A 26,153-nucleotide genomic window follows, 5' to 3' on the forward strand; every position below is an offset into this window, starting at 1 on the left:
CTTGGCTTATGCACGAGGACGGAAGTCCTTTGACTAAATTCCAATTTAGATCGGTCTTCCATCGCTGCATACGGCACCTCGGGCTTTCCCCTTCGGATTACGGCACCCATTCTTTTAGAATAGGTGCCGCCACTTTTGCGGCCTCCTCGGGTCTTTCTTCACAGGAGATCCAGGCTCTCGGAAGATGGAAGTCCAATGCTTACAGAAGTTATGTTCGTCTGGAATCATAAATTGTTATACTTTATTCGTTTGGACTTGAGTGCCTTGGCCAACTCGCTGCCTTTCCGGTGGGGGTCCCGAGAGATTTTGCCCTGTTTTTTGCCCTGCTTTGGACATTGATCGTTTAGCTTAAAATAATATTAATGTGAACGAATGAAATATAGAAAAGATCCAGCAGGTTTTTTGTAGGTTTTCACCTCGGGTCAAGTCTTCCTCCCCCCCTCCCACCCTCCAACTCCTCCTTCGTGATTTACATGTTGCATATATACTTATCTATTATATTTCTGTATATTTGCAGGTTTCCAGGACGCTAGGCCCATTTGGTTGATTGGTCACTCTTTTATTTTTTGGGCCGGGCAGTCGCGCTTTGCTGAAGATGCCTCCGTGTTCCCACGTTGGGAGAGTGTTAGGTGGTTGGGGCAGAGGGGCATGCTGTGGGAAGCTTTGTTGCGCAACTTGCACAGGGCAGTAGCTGAATTTGGTCCCCCTTTAGTGTTAATTATCCATCTCGGGGGCAACGATTTGGGTCAGCAAACGTCCTTAGAGTTGCGCCATGCGATTGTTCGTGACTTGAGAGAGGTGGTTCGGTTATTGCCTAACTGCCTTTTGGTGTGGTCCCCTATCATCGCCAGGCTTTCCTGGTGCTATTGCTATAATAGTGTGGCTTGGGACAGGTCCAGGAGGAAGGTTAACAAATGGGTGGCTAGGCACGTGCTGGAAATGGGAGGGCTAGTGGTGCACCATCCTTTAATTCGGATTCAGGATGCCCACCTTTTCCGCAGGGATGGAGTTCATCTTACTGAGGAGGGTAATTTTTTGTTTCTAGAAGATATTTTTGCAGTTTTTAAGGGTTTGGTTGGTTGGCATGGTGGCGGGCTGCTTCTCTCCTGAGAGCCGCTGTGGCGGGAAAGACCGGCAATATTGAAGTGTCCATCTTGCAGCAGTAATAGCGGTGCGCACCCCTTCAATGCACTGATAGGCTGATTTCACCCTATTGGGGTCAGCGGCACCTCTCGACCGAGCAGGATGAATGGTGCATTGGCATGGGTGTTGGGGCCGCATCACTTGCTCTGAAAGGGATAGTTGGCCCTTTGCAAGTTTTTAAGATCACCCTACCCTTGTCTGGGATAGTTGGCCCTCACAAGTTGTGATTTACTTCCGGCCTAAGACAAGCGGATGCGGGTTAGTTGCCGTTCTTTCTCCTGCCACCATGTCTACCTTTGTAACCAAATAAAGCTGACCAATTAATTTAAACGGCATAACTTGGTCTCCTGTGTTTATTTTAGTTAAGTTTAGTTTAAGTTTATGGGTCACATCTATCATCTGACGATAGAAAGTTTAATATAACGGAGGTTAGGAATAGAGCCGACGGCACATAAACTTCTAGTCAGGGATAGAGGGGTTAATAAAGTTAAAAATGTTTGTTTACAGTTATAGGCAGATGCGATAGGACGTTGGGTTAGGGGCGGAGTTAGTGAGAGGGTGTAGAGAATCTACTGTGGTAAAATCTGCCTCTTTTGAATTGATCTCCCACCCTCCCTACCCTCTTGTGTCTTGTGTCGGCTTTATTTCATTGGCGGGGAAAGACCGGCAATATTGAAGTGTCCATCTTGCAGCAGTAATAGCGGTGCGCACCCCTTCAATGCACTGATAGGCTGATTTCACCCTATTGGGGTCAGCGGCACCTCTCGACCGAGCAGGATGAATGGTGCATTGGCATGGGTGTTGGGGCCGCATCACTTGCTCTGAAAGGGATAGTTGGCCCTTTGCAAGTTTTTAAGATCACCCTACCCTTGTCTGGGATAGTTGGCCCTCACAAGTTGTGATTTACTTCCGGCCTAAGACAAGCGGACGCGGGTTAGTTGCCGTTCTTTCTCCTGCCACCATGTCTACCTTTGTAACCAAATAAAGCTGACCAATTAATTTAAACGGCATAACTTGGTCTCCTGTGTTTATTTTAGTTAAGTTTAGTTTAAGTTTATGGGTCACATCTATCATCTGACGATAGAAAGTTTAAGTATATAGTCACATACACACAGCTGTACACTGGGGGAAGGGCTGACACCAGCATTAGCATATAGTCACATACACACGGCTGTACACCAGGGGAAGGGCTGATACCAGCATTATCATATAGTCACAGATACACGGCTGTACACCAGGGGAAGGGCTGATACCAGCATTATCATATAGTCACATACACACGGCTGTACACCAGGGGAAGGGCGGATACTAGCATTAGCATATAGTCACATACACACAGCTGTACACCAGGGGAAGGGCTGATACCAGCATTAGCATATAGTCACATACACACGGCTGTACACCAGGGGAAGGGCTGATACCAGCATTATCATATAGTCACAGATACACGGCTGTACACCAGGGGAAGGGCTGATACCAGCATTATCATATAGTCACATACACACGGCTGTACACCAGGGGAAGGGCTGATACCAGCATTAACATATAGTCACATACACACGGCTGTACACCGGGGGAAGGGCTGATACCAGCATTAGCATATAGTCACAGATACACGGCTGTACACCAGGGGAAGGGCTGATACCAGCATTATCATATAGTCACAGATACACGGCTGTACACCAGGGGAAGGGCTGATACCAGCATTATCATATAGTCACATACACACGGCTGTACACCAGGGGAAGGGCTGACACCAGCATTAGCACATAGTCACATACACACAGCTGTACACCAGGGGAAGGGCTGATACCAGCATTAGCATATAGTCACATACACACGGCTGTACACCAGGGGAAGGGCTGATACCAGCATTATCATATAGTCACAGATACACGGCTGTACACCAGGGGAAGGGCTGATACCAGCATTATCATATAGTCACATACACACGGCTGTACACCAGGGGAAGGGCTGATACCAGCATTAACATATAGTCACATACACACGGCTGTACACCGGGGGAAGGGCTGATACCAGCATTAGCATATAGTCACAGATACACGGCTGTACACCAGGGGGAAGGGCTGATACCAGCATTATCATATAGTCACATACACACGGCTGTACACCAGGGGAAGGGCTGACACCAGCATTAGTATATAGTCACATACACACGGCTGTACACCAGGGGAAGGGCTGATACCAGCATTAGCATATAGTCACATACACATGGCTGTACACCAGGGGAAGGGCTGATACCAGCATTAGCATATAGTCACATACACACGGCTGTACACCGGGGGAAGGGCTGATACCAGCATTAGTATATAGTCACAGACACACGGCTGTAGACCAGGGGAAGGGCTGATACCAACATTAGCATATAGTCACAGACACACAGCTGTACACCAGGGGAAGGGCTGATACCAGCATTAGTATATAGTAGGGGTGAGCGGGTTCGGATTTCTGAAATCCGAACCCCCCCGAGCCCCCCCGATCCGAGTCCGATCCGAATCAGGCTCGACTTTTCCCGCCTGACTCGGATCTGAAATCGAGGCAAAACGTCATCATCCCGCCTTCCGAGTCTCGCGGGTTTTGGATCCTATATAAGGTACCCGCGTCGGCGCCATTTTCTCACTCGGCTGTGGACAGTGAAGAGGGAGGGTGGGAGTTAGGGCTGTGTAGTGTAGTGTAGTGTAGTGCTGCTGTTGTCCACTACTTCAAAGTCCATAGGGGCTGGCTGTGTTGTGCTGTGCTGCTGTTGTTAATAGGGGCTGTGTCCACTACTTCAAAGTCCATAGGGGCTGGCTGGACTGTGTTGTGCAGTCAGTTCTCCATAGGGGCTGTGTCCACTCCAAAGTCCTGTGCAGTGTCCCAGTCCTAAAGGAGTGCTGCAGTGTTGTCCAGGGGGTGCTCTGTCCATCAGGGGTGCTCCCCCCAAGTGCTAAAAAAATAATATATTTTCTGTGTTTGTGAATTGTGTGCGCAGTAGCCGCACGTGCATCAACAAAGTAGTGCCAAGCGTGCGCCTGTGTCATAAGTAAATGGCCGGCTGGCTTGACCGTTAAAGGGTGCTGTAACCCCCGAAAGTACACTCCAGTCCAAACCAAAAAAAAATTATTTTCTGTGTTTGTGAATTGTGTGCGCGGTAGCCGCACGTGCATCAACAAAGTAGTGCCAAGCGTGCGCCTGTGTCATAAGTAAATGGCCGGCTGGCTTGACCGTTAAGGGTGCTGTAACCCCCGAAAGTACACTCCAGTCCAAACCAAAAAAAAAATAATTTTCTGTGTTTGTGAATTGTGTGCGCAGTAGCCGCACGTGCATCAACAAAGTAGTGCCAAGCGTGCGCCTGTGTCATAAGTAAAGGGCCGGCTGGCTTGACCGTTAAGGGTGCTGTAACCCCCGAAAGTACACTCCAGTCCAAACCAAAAAAAAAATTATTTTCTGTGTTTGTGAATTGTGTGCGCAGTAGCCGCACGTGCATCAACAAAGTAGTGCCAAGCGTGCGCCTGTGTCATAAGTAAAGGGCCGGCTGGCTTGACCGTTAAGGGTGCTGTAACCCCCGAAAGTACACTCCAGTCCAAACCAAAAAAAAAATTATTTTCTGTGTTTGTGAATTGTGTGCGCAGTAGCCGCACGTGCATCAACAAAGTAGTGCCAAGCGTGCGCCTGTGTCATAAGTAAAGGGCCGGCTGGCTTGACCGTTAAGGGTGCTGTAACCCCCGAAAGTACACTCCAGTCCAAACCAAAAAAAAAATTATTTTCTGTGTTTGTGAATTGTGTGCGCAGTAGCCGCACGTGCATCAACAAAGTAGTGCCAAGCGTGCGCCTGTGTCATAAGTAAAGGGCCGGCTGGCTTGACCGTTAAGGGTGCTGTAACCCCCGAAAGTACACTCCAGTCCAAACCAAAAAAAAAATTATTTTCTGTGTTTGTGAATTGTGTGCGCAGTAGCCGCACGTGCATCAACAAAGTAGTGCCAAGCGTGCGCCTGTGTCATAAGTAAAGGGCCGGCTGGCTTGACCGTTAAGGGTGCTGTAACCCCCGAAAGTACACTCCAGTCCAAACCAAAAAAAAAATTATTTTCTGTGTTTGTGAATTGTGTGCGCAGTAGCCGCACGTGCATCAACAAAGTAGTGCCAAGCGTGCGCCTGTGTCATAAGTAAAGGGCCGGCTGGCTTGACCGTTAAGGGTGCTGTAACCCCCGAAAGTACACTCCAGTCCAAACCAAAAAAAAAATTATTTTCTGTGTTTGTGAATTGTGTGCGCAGTAGCCGCACGTGCATCAACAAAGTAGTGCCAAGCGTGCGCCTGTGTCATAAGTAAAGGGCCGGCTGGCTTGACCGTTAAGGGTGCTGTAACCCCCGAAAGTACACTCCAGTCCAAACCAAAAAAAAAATTATTTTCTGTGTTTGTGAATTGTGTGCACTGTGGCTGCACGTGCATCAACAAAGGAGCAGCGCCAAGCGTGCGCCTGTGTCCCATAAGTAAAGAGCCGGCTGGCTCATTTCTTAAAGGGTGGTGTAACCCACAAAGTGCACTACTCTCCAGCAAAAATAAAATAATATTTTCTGTGTTTGTGTGCGCTTTAGCCGCACGTATATATATATCAATATAACATAAATGGAGGACCAAACTTTCTCCGATAAAAATAAAATAGGGAAAGATCAAGAACCACTTCCTCCTAGTGCTGTTGCTGCTGCTGGGAGTTGTTCATCATCCCAGAGAGGAAGTAGGAACATCACTACTTTTACTAAACAATTGACCCTCCAACAGTCCCTAGCGATGAGGATGAAGTACGACAGCAGTCATCCTGAAGCAAAACGTATAACTGAGGCCTTGACTGCTATGTTGGTGTTAGACGTGCGTCCGGTATCCGACATTAGTGCAGTGGGATTTAGACAATTGATGGAGGTAGTGTGTCCTCGGTTCCAAATCCCGTCTAGATTCCACCTGCATCCTCAAAGCAGCAGCGACAAGCGTGCGTCTGTCTGTTAAAGGGTGGTGACACCCTCAAAGTGTGCTACACAAACAATTAAAATATTGTTCTTTTTTTTTCTGTCTTTGTGAATTGTGTGGGCTGTAGCCGCACCTGCATCCTTAAAGCAGCAGCGACAAGCGTGCGTCTGTCTGTTAAAGGGTGGTGACACCCTCAAAGTGTGCTACACAAACAATTAAAATATTGTTCTTTTTTTTTTGGTCTTTGTGAAATGTGTGGGCTGTAGCCGCACCTGCATCCTTAAAGCAGCAGCGACAAGCGTGCGTCTGTCTGTTAAAGGGTGGTGACACCCTCAAAGTGTGCTACACAAACAATTAAAATATTGTTCTTTTTTTTTCTGTCTTTGTGAATTGTGTGAGCTGTAGCCACACCTGCATCCTTAAAGCAGCAGCGACAAGCGTGCGTCTGTCTGTTAAAGGGTGGTGACACCCTCAAAGTGTGCTACACAAACAATTAAAATATTGTTCTTTTTTTTTTGGTCTTTGTGAAATGTGTGGGCTGTAGCCGCACCTGCATCCTTAAAGCAGCAGCGACAAGCGTGCGTCTGTCTGTTAAAGGGTGGTGACACCCTCAAAGTGTTCTACACAAACAATTAAAATATTGTTCTTTTTTTTTCGGTCTTTGTGAAATGTGTGGGCTGTAGCCGCACCTGCATCCTTAAAGCAGCAGCGACAAGCGTGCGTCTGTCTGTTAAAGGGTGGTGACACCCTCAAAGTGTTCTACACAAACAATTAAAATATTGTTCTTTTTTTTTCGGTCTTTGTGAAATGTGTGGGCTGTAGCCGCACCTGCATCCTTAAAGCAGCAGCGACAAGCGTGCGTCTGTCTGTTAAAGGGTGGTGACACCCTCAAAGTGTTCTACACAAACAATTAAAATATTGTTCTTTTTTTTTCGGTCTTTGTGAAATGTGTGGGCTGTAGCCGCACCTGCATCCTTAAAGCAGCAGCGATAAGCGTGCGTCTGTCTGTTAAAGGGTGGTGACACCTCAAAGTGTTCTACACAAACAATTAAAATATTCTTCTTCTTTTTTCTGTCTTTGTGAATTGTGTGGGCTGTAGCCGCACTTGCATCCTCAAAGCAGCAGCGACAAGCGTGCGTCTGTCTGTTAAAGGGTGGTGTAACCCTCAAAGTGTGCTCCACAAACAATAAAAATATTCTTTTTTTTTTCTGTCTTTGTGAATTGTGTGGGCTGTAGCCGCACTTGAATCCTCAAAGCAGCAGCGACAAGCGTGCGTCTGTCTGTTAAAGGATTACATCGGTGACAGCATCCAAGTAGGCATGTCAGACAGTCCGTACCTGTACTGGCAGGAAAAAGAAGCAATTTGGAGGTCCCTGTACAAACTGGCTCTATTTTACCTGAGTTGCCCCCCCTCCAGTGTGTACTCCGAAAGAGTGTTTAGTGCAGCCGGGAACCTTGTCAGCGAAAGGCGTAGGAGGTTGCTTCCACAAAATGTGGAGAAGATGATGTTCATAAAATGAATTATCAACTCTTCCAGGGAGACCAGCCTCCAGAACGTACAGAGGGACCTGTGGTTCCAGCAGGGACGAATTAATACTCTGTGAGGATGAGGATGTACACACTGAAGAGGGTGAGGAATCGGTGGATGAGGAGGATGAGGATGACATCTTGCCTCCGTAGAGCCAGTTTGTGCAGGGACAGATAAATTGCCAGCTTGTTTTGTGGGGGCCCAAACGAACCAATCATTTCAGCCACAGTTGTGTGGCAGACCCTGGCGCTGAAATGATTGGTTTGTTAAAGTGTGCATGTCCTGTTTATACAACATAAGGGTGGGTGGGAGGGCCCAAGGACAATTCCATCTTGCACCTCTTTTTTTTCTTTGCATTATGTACAGTTTGGGGCCTAGTTTTTCAATGCCATCCTGTCTGCCACTGCAGTTTCACGCCTAGATGGGTCACGTGTTTGTGCCGCCCACTTGTGTCGCTTAGCATAGTCATCCAGCTACCTCGGTGCAACCTTTTGGACATAAAAACACTATTGTGAGGTGTGAGGTATTCAGAATAGACTGGAAATGAGTGGAAATTAAGGTTATTGAGGTTAATAATAGCATAGGAGCAGAAAAACCTACAAATTCTGTGATTTTAGCTGTTTTTATGCTTTTTTTCAAAAAAATACAGATCCAAAACACAAAACCCAGAACCCAAAACACGCAAGGGTGGTTTTGGCAAAACCAATCCAGATCCAAAACACGAAGAAAGATCCAGATCCAAAACCAAAACACGAAAAGTGGCCGGTGCACACCCCTAGTATATAGTCACATACACACAGCTGTACACCAGGGGAAGGGCTGATACCAGCATTAGCATATAGTCACATACACACGGCTGTACACCAGGGGAAGGGCTGATACCAGCATTAGTATATAGTCACATACACACGGCTGTACACCAGGGGAAGGACTGATACCAGCATTAGTATATAGTCACAGACACACAGCTGTACACCAGGGGAAGGGCTGATACCAGCATTAGTATATAGTCACATACACACAGCTGTACACCAGGGGAAGGGCTGATACCAGCATTAGCATATAGTCACATACACACGGCTGTACACCAGGGGAAGGGCTGATACCAGCATTAGCATATAGTCACAGACACACGGCTGTACACCAGGGGAAGGGCTGATACCAGCATTAGTATATAGTCACATACACACAGCTGTACACCAGGGGAAGGACTGATACCAGCATTAGCATATAGTCACATACACACAGCTGTACACCGGGGGAAGGGCTGATACCAGCATTAGCATATAGTCACATACACACGGCTGTACACCAGGGGAAGGACTGATACCAGCATTAGCATATAGTCACATACACACAGCTGTACACCGGGGGAAGGGCTGATACCAGCATTAGTATATAGTCACATACACACGGCTGTACACCAGGGGAAGGACTGATACCAGCATTAGCATATAGTCACATACACACGGCTGTACAGCAGGGGAAGGGCTGATACCAGCATTAGCATATAGTCACATACACACGGCTGTACACCAGGGGAAGGGCTGATACCAGCATTAGCATATAGTCACATACACACAGCTGTACACCAGGGGAAGGGCTGATACCAGCATTAGTATATAGTCACATACACACAGCTGTACACCAGGGGAAGGGCTGATACCAGCATTAGCATATAGTCACATACACACAGCTGTACACCAGGGGAAGGGCTGATACTAGCATTAGCATATAGTCACATACACACGGCTGTACAGCAGGGGAGGGGCTGATACCGGCATTAGCATATAGTCACATACACACAGCTGTACACCAGGGGAAGGGCTGATACCAGCATTAGTATATAGTCACATACACACAGCTGTACACCAGGGGAAGGGCTGATACCAGCATTAGTATATAGTCACATACACACGGCTGTACACCAGGGGAAGGGCTGATACCAGCATTAGTATATAGTCACATACACACGGCTGTACACCAGGGGAAGGGCTGATACCAGCATTAGCATATAGTCACATACACACAGCTGTACACCAGGGGAAGGGCTGATACCAGCATTAGTATATAGTCACATACACACAGCTGTACACCAGGGGAAGGGCTGATACCAGCATTAGTATATAGTCACATACACACGGCTGTACACCAGGGGAAGGGCTGATACCAGCATTAGTATATAGTCACATACACACGGCTGTACACCAGGGGAAGGGCTGATACTAGCATTAGCATATAGTCACATACACACGGCTGTACAGCAGGGGAGGGGCTGATACCGGCATTAGCATATAGTCACATACACACAGCTGTACACCAGGGGAGGGTCTGATACCAGCATTAGCATATAGTCACAGATACACACAGCTGTAGACCAGGGGAAGGGCTGATACCAGCATTAGCACCAAGTCATAGGTGCGATTACAGGAAAAACAAGCTAATGAGGTTGTAGCAGCATGCAACTCAGAATTATTCTCACAGTCTCCAGAACAAAAAAATAGATCTACAGGGATAATAAAGTAAATTTGCAGATGAGTAATCATACCAGGTTCTCCCACTCGCAGGATCTCACAGAGGATGGAGCTTAGGTGAATGCTGCTTCGGGCAAATGGACAGACATGTTTATCTTCCCGACTGCTGTTTTCAAGCACAAACTGAGGAAGAATCAAACTTTTGTTATTACATTGTATGACTCTCCCTACATATCCCAGACCTGGCCAGAAAATGTTGACTGCTCCACTCATGATGACTCACCCGGCTGTAGGCACTGGGCCATCGTGTTGAGAAATACACCATATTATCAAGAGCCAATAGTCCAGGAGGAGTGAGACACAGATCCTGCCATGGGCTGCCATTGTTCTAAAGAGAATTCAAGCCAAAGAATACAAATGTTTATTTATGCCCTGCTCCATAACAACACATTAATGAGTCAATGGCCATATGGGTAGCCTACGAGAGAGGGAAATCTGTGTGTTTATGGGATAACGGAGATCTTATGGGTCCCAGTAATACGGGGCATAGCTGAATGTGTTGTGTAAGTTGGGGCACTGCTTACATGTTGCCCAGGCTGCGATTGGCAGGTTGGGTACGGGATGCCGGTGCACGGGATCCTGGCGGTCATAATCCTGAGGCCAGTATCCCAGCAGGATTAGGTTACCACCACCTGTCAGTCAGTATCATATCCCTTCCCCCTCCCTCCCCGGTGCCTAAACCTAAACTCCTCCACTCCTAAACCTTTACCCCTAGTGCCTAACTTAACCTCTAACCCCGCTGCTAACCTGCAGGATGCCGGCACTGGCATTCTGACAAGTCGGGATACTGACCAGCTCCCCTATTGGCGCAGATATGTTGTATGCAGGGTGTGCTGTGTATATGGGTGCACATGGTACACCCTGCTCCCATTGATTATAATGTTCTTGTGGCTGATGAATAAAATCTTCAGAAAAATGGTGCAGTGCCATTAAGAAATCCCTGGGAAAATTGCGTATGTATGTGCATACGTAGTAGGGCTCTGGAACTTGCTCCATCGGAAGTGACAGAGCTTACTCAGAAACTGCACATGGTAGGGATGGTAATTTAATTAATGCAGCCATCGGAGGAGCCTCAGAAGGAGGTGCACAATGTTTGCAAACCAGCGCAGTCTCTGCATCTAATGTAGCTGGGAACATCCATGGTTGCTGACCACTGGTTTCTGAGGGCTATCCCTAGTACATGGGCGCCCACCTATCAAGATTCTGCTGGTGGCTCCAACACCTTATCAAGCCCAGCCTCAAGACAGTTAATTAACCACCTAGACCGCAGGCTTCTACTGCGGGAATGGTAAGAACATTGTTAGCAGAAGTAGTGAGGTCACATAGGGGGATGTTAGTGGACAGTAGGAACCAGTAATGTCATATTATAGAGCTTGAGCAAAACAAGTCAGTCAGTGGTGTTGGTTGGAATAATGGGCAAACTAAACTAATGAGTAATGTGCTTAGGGAGAAATTACAATTGAGGAAAGGAGAGGTCCCAGTAAAGATCTCTGGGACACCTGAAATGTAAGAGGCTGCAGTGATAGGGCCTGACAAGAGAGACAGAATGAAAACCTAGATATAGAAGTGTGTTCCAGACCAGCAGAACATGGCTGTCATTTTATATTATTTGTATCATCTTCTTCTGCCTCTTTCTTATGGAAGTACCTGTTTGCTTATCCTGTGTATGTTGGGAATTGTTAGTGGTTTTAATTACGGACTTTCGTTCTCTACTTATTATTTCTTTATCTGTGCTTTCTACTTCTCCCTGTTACTTTCTCTCCTCCCACCACTTTCGCTTTTCTATTATTCTTCTTTATTTCTTTTATCCTATTTTGCCTTATTTTCCTGTCTACTCTATTACTCGGATCGCCCCCACTGCACCATTACCTTACCCGCTCGCTCTTTGATCAATGTGCGGGGAGGGGTGTCTAGCGAATTGGGTGCGGTGTCCCAGGCTAGTGATAGAACGGGGTGGCAGGTATAGCGTGGGCGTGGTAGGTCTCAGGATAGGGGTTTTGTTCGCGGTTTGTCAGTCTCTCCAGTCTGCTATGACTGATGCAGGGATGGTCAGTGGGGGTCTGTCAGCTGGTACAACTGGTCATGACCAGAGGGGTCATGCTAGGTGTAGGGGAGGTTATCAAGGGGTGAGAAATTGGCTGTTGGTCAGCCATTTTCTTGATGGTGCTAGGGAGATGGGAGCATTGGCACGCAGCAGTGGGCTGCAATGCCATCTTGAATACTCGATAAGTGATGAGTCTGGGGGTGTCTAGCATTAGGGGTCGAGCTGGCTTGTTGGGCTCTGAGTGATGGCACCTTTCTTTAGTGGTTTAAGAGATGGCCACTACTATGTGGAAGTAGTGAGGTAGTCCATGAAAAGACCACGGTCTACCCCTAGAGGTGCCATAAGTGGCAATGTGGGATATGCGGTGACAATTGATATGTCAACAGTCTCTGCTTTATGTGCATCTGTGCTGTCAGCCATTATGCCCAGACTGAACACCATTCCTGGTGTGGGGGCAGGACTTTCAGGGACTTTTTGGTCTCATGGTGATTTAGCTGACAATTTCTTTCAAGCTATTCTGCCTGTGGCGTCTGCGACTATCGCTGGAAGGGAGCTGGGCAGAGGGCGTTTCAGGTCTGCTATAGATCCACCAGGTTCAAGTGAAGTGATGGAGGATGTCCATGGTGTGGCTCGTGCTGTGGGAAATGCTGGGCCCAGTGGATCCTTGGGGTGTCTGGTGAGTCTAGCTCTGATCCCGACTGGGGGGTAAGCCTATCTTCCGCTGAAAGTGCTGAGACTAGTGTGGTTGGTCTGGTGCTTTGGAGAACAAGCTTGGTAGAGCTCGGCATGGGTCTGGTAGTGGTACAATATCTTCCACTTCTTGTACTTTCTCTTCATCCTTGCAGAACGGGGAGGGGAAGCGTTAAAGGAAACGTCAACGACGTAGGTGGAGATCCACTAGTAGCTTATCCTCTGATGCATATGTGCACTTAGATGTGGCGCAGTGCTCTAACTGCAGTGTTTCCAGGTTTGTGCCCACATTATAAACAAAGGATTCGTAGGGGGCGTTATGTTAATGTCTTCGCACAGACTAGCTGATCTAGAGAAGCCCTAGCAGCGGCCAAAAAAAACACGGGGTGGGGAGGGGGCGTGGTGAGAACAATTACATGTCAATTTATAATTGGTTGAAGGAATTCTATGTATTTGCTGCGTGTTATCTGGAGACAAGACCAGAGGAGCAGTTGAATATCATTAGTTACCTGTAATTGATGCATGAGCTGTATCATTTAGCTATGGGGTTTGCGTGGAAAATTTTAATGAGAAGTTTAGAAGAAAACTGAATGGGCGATTAACTGTTGATTTTGGTAAGAAAGATGTTGGTGTTTGTGGACGCCACGCAACCACAGCATATGTCGCAATATAATCCGGGTCAGAGAAGGGTTGTTGCGGGGACAAGCCATAAATCTTTTAAGGCTGGGCATGGTAAATGTTTCATCTTTAAATAATGGGCATTGTACCCGGGGTCCTCTGCATTAGATGTGGGGGTTCACACCCAATTAGAGACTGTGCAAGGCCCAGTGGCGGAGGTGTTAGGGCTTACTCAAACTGGGGCCCCGTGGCTCAACCCTCTAAGTAGGGTGCTTATGTCCGTGAGGATATGGGCTGTAAATGTCTGGTTAGACGCCTTCCTGCTAAAGAGTGAGGCTGAATTTTTAAGATCTGGTTTGTGGAGGGTTTCCACTTGCCCATTAAGGGTGTGATTAGATTATCCCAATGTGTTAATATCAAAGGTTGAGCAAGAAATATTGGCTGGTCGAATGGTAGGCCCCTTCCCCAGTCCTCCTGTGCCTAATTTGATTCTGTCCCTGGTGGGTGTGGTTCCCAAGTAGTTCTCAGGGAAGTATAGGCTTAATCCACTTTCGTCTTGCCCGAGAAGGTCTTCAGTTAATGCAAACGCGGAAGCCACCTGTCGGGTGGTTTATCAATCTTTTGAATCGGCCCATGACATGGTTAGATCTTTCAGTGTGTGGGCCCTCATGTGTAAGTTGGACATTGAATCAGCATTTCATCTCTTACCTTTACATCCTTTGGCTTTTGAGTTTATGAGCTTTCGGATAGACAAGGCTTTCTTTATTGATAAATGGCTGCCAATGGGGTGCTCTGTATCATGCTCTTATTTTGAGACCTTTATTCGATTTTTGCACTTGTGTATTGCAAGGGTTTTGGGTGAGGTTGGCATAGTCCATTACCTCAACAATTTTTTGCTTATGGGCCCTGATAATTCTCGTTCCTGTAATCTTCTTAGTGATGCGTTGGCTTTGTTGAGGGCTTTGAAGTTCCCATTGTGCATGATAAAACAGAAGGCCCTTCGCCGGTATTGATTTACTTGGACATAGAAATTGACACCTTTGGAGGTTTGTGTAGATTACCTGCGGATAAGGTGTTGCAGTTGTGGGATAAGATAGTTCTGTTGTTGGCTCCTGGGAAGGTTACATTGCACCAAGCTTGGTCTATGTTAGATCTCTTGAATTTTGCGTGTAGGGTCATTCCTGTTGGCAGTGTTTTTAGTAGGAAGCTGGAAAGAGCTATAGCAGGGGTTTGTTGGCCTTCTCACTTTATTCGTCTGTTGGGGTAATTAGGTGGGACTTACTGGTTTGGGAGGAGTTCCTGACTCAGTTTAATGGCGTTCGCATTTGCGTTTTTCTGTCTACACCCAGTTCAGTTCTCCAGTTGTTCATGGATGTGGCCGGTTCCTCTGGTTTTGGTGCGCATTTTGAAGGGGAGTGGTCTGCTGCACCATGGGAAGAGGAATGGGTTGATGAAGGATTGACCCCTTCTGAAGTTCTTTTCTATTATGGTTGCATTAGAGCTATTGTGTTTCGACTGGAGAACCATGCTGTTGTATTCTGGTGTGATAATTTAGGCGTAGTGCAAGCGAAAGACAGCGGGTGTATTCGTTGCCAGCTATTCAGATCATTGCTCAAATTGTATTGCGCTGCTTGCAATTTAATGTTAATTTTTGCACCAAGCTTGTTCCAGGTGTCAACAACTGTGTAGCAGATGCCCTGTTGTGCTTTAACTGGGTATGTTTTAGGCACCTAATTCTTCAAGCTGTTCATGTGGGTGAGTTATGCCTTTCTTATGTTTGGCAGGTTATCCGGTCAACATGGAGGGTCTAGCACACCAGTCACTGCCCCCGGCGACTTATCACGATTATAGTGCCTTCGTGTGGTGCCTATATAGACTGGGTAAATCTAGAGCCTATGCATCTAGAATTCTTGCTGGCATTTCATATTTTTTTGAATATCAGAGTTTTAGTCAATGTCACTTGCTCATTTTATTTGTCGTTGTTGTTAATAGGTTGGGCACGTGTGGTCCAGTCATTACCAGACCAGTGTAGGTCTATTGGCATTTTTTGTTATGTCGGCTTATGGAGGCTGTTAAAGTTGTTTGCTCATCTCCTTATGAGACGGTATTGTTTTGTTTGGCATTTGTGATGGCGTACCATGCAGCGTTTCAGGTTGGGGATTTGGCGTCTTTATCTAGAGGTGGCAATTCCCCGTTGTTGCTCGTGCATATTTTAGTCCATCAAGAATCTATTTTGTGCAAGGTGCAATGCTCCAAGATGGACCAGATAGGCCGGGGGCATTGGTTCACTTTGGATCGGTGCCCTGATCACAGGATCTACCTTGTGAGGCTGGCCTAACGAAACTCATAAATACGTCCACTTGGATCGGGTCCTTGGTTGAAGCAAGAAAATATAAATAACGTAAAGAAAGTGCTGGATCAGCTGATTAGTTTTATTATATTTAATACATCCCTATTGGTTCAATAAAATTATAATATTAATTCCATCCATATACCAGATATAAGCCGACAATATTATATATTCATTAATCTAAACATATATCACAAGATAATGGGCCCACAGCACATAATAAAATATTACAATTAATTAAACCTTAGTATAAAACAAACAATGTGCACATAACATTTCTATCTGTTTAAAAACAAACCGTAAATGTTCTAACAACAGAAAAACCTCTACTGTTTGTATCATTTTACAGATACAATAGTATCAATAATGTACTCAAATCCAAATTCATACACATCAGACTATCAGCAGTCTCAATTCAAACACAATTGTAACACTAATATACTTATGGTACATACACACGGTCAGATTTTTCATCAGATTTGAATGATAACAATTTTAAAAATCGTTTAATCGCTCAAATCTGATGAAAAAATCGTTCATGTATACATACATGAACGATTTACGTTTGAACGATGCGCGTTCACGTCTGTCAGAGAACGATATCTGAGATCTGACATGTTTACAGTCACGTTTGTCAGATATCGTTCTTTTTCTTCAGATATCGTTCAAATCGTTCACTGTTGCATGTTTTCAACGATTTGAACGAACTGAACGATTTAAACGATTTTTGTATTGGTGGCCACTCCCCAAGGTTCCATTTTGAGATCAGCGCGACGCAGAGCCAGCAGTGCAAGCCGGTGGGGCAGCTGAAGACGCCCAAGACACTCAAAATAAGGTAAGTGTTTTTTTTTTTTAGGAGCAGCATTTGAAAGCAGTGGGGGCCGGCAGCATGGGGGTTTAAAGGATACCAGCGGGGGCAGTGTGGGGGGGAGGGGGGTCCTGGAATGGAGGACACAGAAGCGGGGACATTCTTATGGATATCACTTGCGGGCCATCAGCAGCGGGGGCAGTGCGGGGGGGGGGCTGGAATGGAGGACACACAAGCGGGGACATTGTTTGGGATATGAGCTGCGGGCCATCAGCAGCACGGGCAGTGCAGGAGGGGGGAAATGTTGGACACACCAGCGGGGACATTGTATTTTATATGAGCAGCAGGCCATCAGCAGCGGGGGCTGGGCGGGGTGATGGGGGACATGGAGGAGACACCAGTTGTGGACTGTCACGGCCAGGGTATTTCAGCATGGCGCTAAGCGGGTGTTACCTGTGAGGTCGTTGTGGCGCGGGCTGTCTGGTGGTGGAGCTGGTGTCTGGCGGGGGGCTTTGGCTGCGCGCGTTGTTGTGCGGCCCTGTTGTCACTCTGCGCTGGTGAGGCCTGGCGGCGTCTCCGTTCCGTTTGGCATGGGCGCCGCCATCTTGCCTTCTGGCCATGTGATGCGGCTGGCCAATCCTGGTGAGTCACATGTTCCCTCCGGCCAGTAACAGCACGGCATGGGGTATTTAGGAAGGGTCAGTGCCTTCCTTCTTTGCCAGTGCAACGTGTATCTCAGCCTAGCTTAGAGGGAGTTCTCTGTGCTTTCCAGTTCCTGTGAATTCGCTGTCTGCCTGTCAGCTCCTAGCTCCCACTGGACTACCCCGCTTCCTCCATCACCCTCGCCCATACCTGAGTGCCTGAGCCTGCTGACATCCTGCGCTTCAGTTCACTACCTGCAAACCTGGACAGCTCTAATTGTTTCTACCTGGACATTAACCCTTTTGCTCCCACCACAGAACTCTTGTGCACATTTATATATTCCTGGACTTTTATTTACTGCCACATTATATGTCTACTCAAGCACTTATTAAAAATCCTAGTTTTATTTTCAAATCTGCTTCTGTGATCGCTCCTGCTACCACCCCGGCTCCACAAGCAACCCAGAACATAACATGGACAATGTATTCAGCGGGGCATCAGCGTTGTCACTGCTGCAAAACCTGGCATGTTGTTATTTTATCATCTGCGATGTTATGGGAAAACCTGGCATGTCTTATAGGACCTGCCATGCTGCTGCAAAACCTGGCATGTTGTTATTTTATCATCTGCGATGTTATGGGAAAACCTGGCATGTCATATAGGACCTGCCATGCTGCTGCAAAACCTGGCATGTTGTTATTTTATCATCTGCGATGTTATGGGAAAACCTGGCATGTCATATAGGACCTGCCATGCTGCTGCAAAACCTGGCATGTTGTTATTTTATCATCTGCGATGTTATGGGAAAACCTGGCATGTCATATAGGACCTGCCATGCTGCTGCCAAACCTGGCATGTTGTTATTTTATCATCTGCGATGTTATGGGAAAACCTGGCATGTCATATAGGACCTGCCATGCTGCTGCAAAACCTGGCATGTTGTTATTTTATCATCTGCGATGTTATGGGAAAACCTGGCATGTCATATAGGACCTGCCATGCTGATGCCAAACCTGGCATGTTGTTATTTTATCATCTGCGATGTTATGGGAAAACCTGGCATGTCATATAGGACCTGCCATGCTGCTGCAAAACCTGGCATGTTGTTATTTTATCATCTGCGATGTTATGGGAAAACCTGGCATGTCATATAGGACCTGCCATGCTGCTGCCAAACCTGGCATGTTGTTATTTTATCATCTGCGATGTTATGGGAAAACCTGGCATGTCATATAGGACCTGCCATGCTGCTGCAAAACCTGGCATGTTGTTATTTTATCATCTGCGATGTTATGGGAAAACCTGGCATGTCATATAGGACCTGCCATGCTGATGCCAAACCTGGCATGTTGGTTATGTGACAGAAACCCTCACAGGTATCACGGGGAGAGGCACAGCACGTGCTAGCGCATAAATGGATCTCAGCGACATAGGATATAGTTTTTTTGATGGGACAGTTTTTTTTTTATATTAAAGGGTTTTTTATTTTAATGTTAAGAGAATTGATAAACCTGTTTTTTTTAATGTCTCTTTGAATCTTTGTATTTCAGACATGGCTGAATACTGGACAGGATTTCTTGAAATCTACCAAGCCAATGAGTGTCTGTGGAATATGCAATAGAAAGAATACTCAGATCGGGGCTTGAAACACAAGAGCTATGTCAAACTGCAGGAGTATTGCAAAGGCCCTGAACAAAAATGTAACATTGCCTGGATAAAGCAGAAGATCAATCATTTCTGAACAACCTTTATGCGGGAGCACACAAAATATGAGAGTGCCAAACGTTCCGGAGCTGGGGCAGATGAGGTGAAGAAACCAACATTATGGTATTACGACATCCTGTCCTTCGTCCTGACGAAAGAGGCGGAGACACAGTCAGTTAGCTGACTGGAGCCGGCCGTGGAGGTGAATCCTCCTATTGAAGTAGCGGAGACTCAGGATTCTGTAAGTTCATGGACTATATAGTTTTTTAAAAAAATTCTAGAACCTGTTAAATATAGTTTTCAGATGGTATGTAGTGATGTAGTTCCTATTTTTTTTTTTGTTTTTGTATTTTTAATAATAAATTGACATTAATTCATATTTTCTTTCCTAGCTTTGTCCTACGGTGGAAGTGGATCCTGAGCCTCCAACCAGTGAGCTAATGGAACTTGAGGCAAGCATTGTGGAGGGCGCCACCAACAACACCACAGCCCCAGCCAGCGGCGAAGAGGCGGAGGTTGGCAGCCAAGGGGGCGCAAGCCTCAAGTTCCAGACCTGATCGGGCTGAAAGATTTTTAACACGTGCTGAGGAGGTTCTTCAGACAAATTCGGATAACTTAACAGTTTTCGGTATCAACATGGGCAATGAGTTGAGGAAAATGAAGCCCCGAACCCAATTTCTTTGCCGGCGGCTTATATATGGGCTTATTTATCGTGGTATGACAGATGAGGTGGATGAAACCACAACGATAAGCCCATACATACCCCAGCAAAGTCTTCCCACGGAAATAAGTACCAGTCACCTCCATGCGCCGATTCCCCCAATTCCTCCTCCACAAATGTTTCCCCGTTCTGCGTCGGGATCCCCTCCGTCACCGTCAAACCTTCCTGGGCCGTCCTCAATTGCCCTTTACTCTGCTGTTGGGAGTGCATTGGCCACTCTTGCCCATGAAGAATTTTTGGATACCTAATTTTTGAAGACACATTTTTTTTATGGTATGTTTGTTAATTCTTTTTTAGCCCGATTTCTCCTTCTGTTTCGTCTGGATGTTGGACAGTTGCTCATAATACCATAATGTTGGACTCTCTTCACCTTATTGTTGCCCTTCCTTTGGAATGTTTGGCATTCCATATTTTGTGTTGACTTCCACTGACATTGTTCGGAATATTTTTTGATCTTCTGCTTTACCCAGTTTGGGTAGAATTATTTTTTTTGCCCATGCAATACTTCTGCAGCAGCTGATGAAGCCTTGTAGCCCCGATCTGAGTATACTTTATTTTCAAGGCACTCATTGGCTTGGCACTACCCAGAAAATCCTGTCCAGTATTCCTGGGCGATTTTTTTTTTTGTATTTTAAAAATTAAAAATTATATTTCATTTAAAATTCAAAATTCGTCTGTCTTTATTTAAAAACTTATTTTAATTAAATATTATTAAGCAAAACAATTAATGTCTTTAGTATTTGCAATGTATAACTATTGATTTAAATCATTGACTAGACAGTGGGCCCGATTTAGACCCCCTTGCACGCGCAGAACGCCTACAAGTGGGTCGATGTTCCATCATCCTGGACATTTGCTAAAGCTGTGGGCGGCCAGGAGTATGGTTTTAATAAACAAATTTTCCACCCTGATTCCGACCATTTGTAGATGATTAAAAACAATGTTTTTGGACATATTTTCCAAAATACCCAAATTGGCCCTGGGGTGGTGGCTTGGTGAAAAAGGGCCCAAAATATTTAAATAATTGCGTATATTTGCAGTAGGGGGAAATCCACACTTATTTAAAAATTTATTTTACAGTGAAATCACAGGTGCCACATAGCTGCTAGCACTTGTAGTTCCACAAGAGCATAATGACAGGCATGCTGGCACTTGTAGTTCAACTGTAAGATTCCAAAAAATAAGATCATTTGACCAACACATTACACCCATACACAACACTGAAAGGGATAGGGAGACGAGCGCCAGGCTTCAGCGTAAGGCGGGGGTGCTGGTGAGGGGGGTAAACTTCTTTGAGGGGTTCCCCGCTCCCCCAAAATCCCTGGTTTACCCTAAGTGATTTAGGGTGGTAATGCTTTGGACGTGATTTAGGGTGGTAATGCTTTGGACCTAGAGGCCAGGAGTTTGGGTCTCTGAAGCTTTGGCGGTACTCATGTACAAGAACAAAATAAGTAAAGAGACAACTTAAAAAATACAACACAGGAAAACATATAACAAAGAAGGGTTCAATTTATTTTTCCTTGTAAATACAAATTGTCTGCCAGGTAATTTTTTTAAACATTTTAGGCACGGTCTGTCTGCCAGGGAACGGCACCTTCACCATTAAAATAAGAGACGTATCGGTCCCTGATTTGCTTGGCCCCTCCTGTGACACCTTGGCGAAGCAAGGGAGGATTGACAGAGGACCAGTTTGGAAGTTCCGGTTAAGTGGAAACTCTTGTTGTCAGACTGGGTTGTCCTTGGGTTTTACGCAGCATAAGGTTACGTAAGACACATGCTGACATAACCACCCAATTTATCTTATCACACGCAGATTGATAGCCGTGTGGAAAACTCTAAAACGATTACTCAAAATCCCAAAGGCGTTCTCCACTGTTCTTCTGGCTCTGGATAGACGATAGTTGAAAATTCGCCTATCTGGTGTCAATGTTCTTTGGGCAAATGCCTCATCACCCACAAATACAAATGATAACCCATGTGAACAATCATTAGCAGTAGGAAGTTGTAACATGTTCTTCTCCATCCTTTCATAAAAAGTCGTGTTTTTAAATGATCCACCATCGGAGGCTCGACCATTCTTTCCTACATCAATGAAGATAAATTCATATTTGGCAGAAACTATTGCCATTAGGACGATACGGAAGTAGCCCTTGTAATTAAAGTACAAGGAGCCAGTATTGCTGGGTTGGATAATCTGGATGTGTTTGCCATCAATGGCACCACCGCAGTTTGGAAAATCCCATCTCCTTTCAAATTCCGCAGCAATGTTCTGCCAATCGGCAACTGTAGTAGGGAACTGAAATTGAAAACATAAAATATGTTTCAGCACATTTAATTCTTAAATTGATGATCAAAAAATAACAGTGTTTACAAGGGTCAATTTACTACCCAGAGTTTTCAGAGACAGAGTGAAACAACAATAAAGGTGACAGGCAATTGGGGTGTTTGTGAAACTGCTGAAATGCCATCCTTACATAAAATCAAATTTGGAGGGGTATTCAATATAAAACTTTAACCTCGCCAGAGAGGTTTTCGCCTCACATCGGAGGTTTTGCCAGCGAAAAAGTATTGTGCGCGCTCCTGCTTATCCCCATATTCAATTTGAAATCGTCGAAAACGGGACCCGCCGATACTTCGAATGGCGAAAAAAAAATTGAATTTTCAGGAATTAATTGTAGGACCCCCCTAAAGATGTCCAGACCTCGGGGATCACTATGGGTACCCCCGTTTTTGCCTGCAGAAGAAAGTCGGGGTTTTTAAATAGCTTTGCCAGGTGTTTTTTCCTGCCGCAGCTATTATAAACCCCGACTTCATTCATAAGTTAAAAATGGGGGTCCCTAGAATATTTCCAGAAAATTTCCCTTTTAGTTAACCTGTAAAAAATGAAAAAAAAAAATGACATAAGGTCCCCCCCCCCCCCCAAAAGCTGGCAAGCCCCAGGCTTGCCAGCCAGTGGTGGTTTCTAAAAATACGGGGAACAAAATGTGTAGGGTTCCACCGTATTTTAGAAACCAACACCAGGTGGCAGGGACTAGTGCTGATTTTAAATATAGGGGGCAAAAAAGACGTGGGGTACCCCCTATATTTAAGACCAGCACCAGACCCAACCGACCGGGGTGTAATGCCACAGCCCGGAGACCCAATCAACGGGGCTCCAGGTCCAAAGCATTACACCCCAAGTCGGTCAGTGCAAGCCGGTTATCTCGGGGGAGTTGGGGACCCCCCAAAAAAGGGTCCCTCCTCTCCCGAGCACCACAGGCTTACGCTGAAGCCTGGGGCTCATCCCCATACCCCTGGAGCGGTGGGTATGGGGGTAATAGGGGGGCCAAATAATGTCACACTATTGTACTTTACAGTGGAACTACAAGTGCCAGCATGCCTGCCATTTTGCACTTGTGGAACTACAAGTGCCAGCAGACATGCAGCACCTGTAATTTCACTGTAAAATAAATAGTTAAAAAAAGACAAAAACACACACACCGTGTCCAGTATAAGTTTATTACACACACCTACCCATTCACACATATACTCACCTATATCCTGGCGCTTGTCTCCGCAGTAATCCACGTACTTGGCAAAACAAAAAACGCCTTACCCGATCCACGTACTAGCTATCAGTACATGTGTTGCCACACATACTGATAGCTCCCGAATGCCAGCTGACGGCACATCCACGGAGCTTGCAGTCCTGAGAGCCAATCAGCGGCCGCGCTGACTGTAGTGCGGCCGCTGATAGGCTCCATCTACTGACAGTTCCCACGTGGGCGAGTCACACCACGTGGGAACTGTCAATTGCCGGAGCCAATCAGCGGGCGCTCTACAGTGAGCGCTGCCGCTGATTGGCTGACGGGACTGCAAAGCCCCGTGAAGTGCCGATAGCAGGCATTCGGGAGCTATCTGTATGTGTGGCAACACACATACAGATAGCTGTGTTGCGTGGATCGGCTAAAGGCGTATTTTTTTTTTTTTTTAAATCCCATGGATTACTGCGGAGACCAGCGCTGGATGTAGGTGAGTATGAAATCTTTCTTGCAGAGCCATGTTTTTTAGAAATCCTACTGGAGAAGAGGATAGAACATCTGGTATAGGTAAGTATGTGTGAATGGGTAGGTGTGTGTAATAAACTTATACTGGACACGGTGTGTGTGTTTTGTCTTTCTTTAACTATTTATTTTACAGTGAAATTACAGATGCCGAATGTCTGCTGGCACTTGTAGTTCCACAAGTGCAAAATGGCAGGCATGCTGGCACTTGTAGTTCCACTGTAAAGTACAATAGTGTGACATTATTTGGCCCCCCTATCACCCCCATACCCACCGCTCCAGGGGTATGGGGATGAGCCCAAGGCTTCAGCGTAAGCCTGTGGTGCTCGGGAGAGGGGGGACCCTTTTTTGGGGGGTCCCCGACTCCCCCGAGATCACCGACTTGCGCTGACCGACTTGGGGTGTAATGCTTTGGACCTGGAGCCCCAGTGATTGGGTCTCCGGGCTGTGGCATTACACCCCGGTCGGTTGGGTCTGGTGCTGGTCTTAAATATAGGGGGTACCCCACGTCGTTTTTGCCCCCTATATTTAAAACCAGCACTAGTCAGTGCAACCTGGTGTTGGTTTCTAAAATACGGTGGAACCCTACACATTTTGTTCCCTGTATTTTTAGAAACCACCACTGGCTGGTAAGCCTGGGGCTGGTTTGGCTTTTGGGGGGGGGGCACCTTATGTCATTTTTTTTCAATATTTTTACAAATTTTTTTTACAGGTTAACAAAAACGGGAATTTTCCGGAAATATTCTAGGGACCCCCCTAATGATGTCTAGACATGGGGGATCACTATGGGTACCCCCATTTTTAACTCCTGAAGGAAGTCGGGGTTTCTTATAGCCGCAGCAAGTGCAAAAATGCGACTTTGAAGAAAGTGGTGCAGAAGAGCATTTAGAATTTTTTGGGGGGAAAAATAACTATGCCCAGCAAATTTGGGGTACTTCAAAATGGGGGTCAGCATATTTTAAAGTTGCTAAAGAGACTTGAAAAAATCATGAAAAATCCACTTGCGCAAAGAGCTGCAATGAAAAAAACACCTGGGGCATACTTGGGGACCCCCCCAGAGTCAAGTTCACTATTTTTTAACTTTGTTGCCCAACATTTTTTTTTTTGGCCCCCAAATTCAAAATGCTTTTTTTGGGGTGTCCCGATTTTTTTTTTTTTTGGACACAGATCGTTTCAAGGGGTCATTCTGAAGGGTGCAGGCTATTTTTTTTAAGCCTGCACCCCTAAACTCAAATTCTGCATTTTTTTTAAACTGCTAAAGGCAGGCAAAAATGTATCCCCCGATTTTACATTGACTTTTCACCGGCAAAAAAAAGTTTAATTAAATGTAATTAAATTATATTGAATACGGGGATAATGAAAATCGGCAAACATATAATGTCATCGCCGATATTTTTGAGCCGATTCCGACCTTTTCCCTACAAATTTATTACCCCAGTCAGTTGGTTTAAAAAAAAAAAAAACAGTATTTCATTACATGCAAATAAAAATAATAATTTAAAATACCTTTAAGTACTGGGGCTGGAGGGCTTGGTATATGGCCCTGCACGTCTCCGGTATGATGACGCCCAACGCCTGAGGTAAAATGAGGAAACCAAATTTCAGGTCAGCCAAGGATCTTCCGGTAGCCAAATATCGTAAGGTAACCACCAGCCTCTCCTCAGCCGATATGGCCCTAGTCATATTCGTATCCTGTCACTGAATAACAGGAGTTACAAACTGCAGCAACTCCTGAAAGATGACGTCGTCCATCCGCAAGAAATTCCGGTAGTCATCCGGATTATTCTCACGGATTTCCATGAGCAAAGGCATATGGGACATGGTATCCCTCCGCAAAAGCCACTCCTTTGTCCAGCAAGAGCGAGGCCTCCTCCTCTCGGCCCTCTCCCTCTCAGACAAAATTGCGACTCCTGCGTAGGCCACCATCATTCGCTGACGAATGGGATCCATATCACTATAGCACAATAAACACACTTTGTAAAAGGCAAGCCAAAAACAAAGCAGAGCAAATTAGCAATGCAACGACGTTTAGCTGGTATAAACCGAACCAAACTAGCCACAGAGCAAGAAATGCAAAGCTTTAAAATGGCCCCCAGCTTTGTATTCCCTCATGGTAGTCACACCCAGCATTTCCCTGTCAATCATTAACTTTGGACCAATCTTTCTCATTTGAATTTCCACCCTTGTTTTCTGTCAGATTTGTCCAATATCGTTTAAATCGTCCATCGTTAATAAAAATCGTTCAAATAAAAATCTGACCGTGTGTATGCACCATTAGATGCAAATTGATGCAGAACCTTTTACTGCCAAAGTGCGTTTATGAGCAGTATGTTGTTTCAGACCATCAGCAGTCACAATTCAGATATAA

At 45.9% G+C, this 26,153-nt stretch overlaps 1 protein-coding gene across 5 annotated transcripts in view; it reads right to left on the reverse strand.

Moving 5' to 3' along the window:
• The window catches only part of ELMO3 (engulfment and cell motility 3), a 450,596-nt gene that overhangs the window by 167,451 nt on the left and 256,992 nt on the right, over positions 1 to 26,153 (reverse strand). For all 5 annotated transcript variants that reach the window (XM_088448606.1, XM_088448605.1, XM_088448607.1 and 2 more), the window contains exons 13-14: positions 10,389 to 10,493; positions 10,180 to 10,288 (exon numbers count right to left, since the gene is read on the reverse strand). In XM_088448606.1, coding sequence (XP_088304732.1) covers positions 10,180 to 10,288; positions 10,389 to 10,493 — 214 coding nt within the window. The remainder of the gene's footprint in view (positions 1 to 10,179; positions 10,289 to 10,388; positions 10,494 to 26,153) is intronic.

The sequence above is a fragment of the Taudactylus pleione genome, unplaced genomic scaffold (genome assembly GCF_031769625.1).
Source record: "Taudactylus pleione unplaced genomic scaffold, aTauple2 ptg000461l, whole genome shotgun sequence".
NCBI lineage: Eukaryota > Metazoa > Chordata > Amphibia > Anura > Myobatrachidae > Taudactylus > Taudactylus pleione.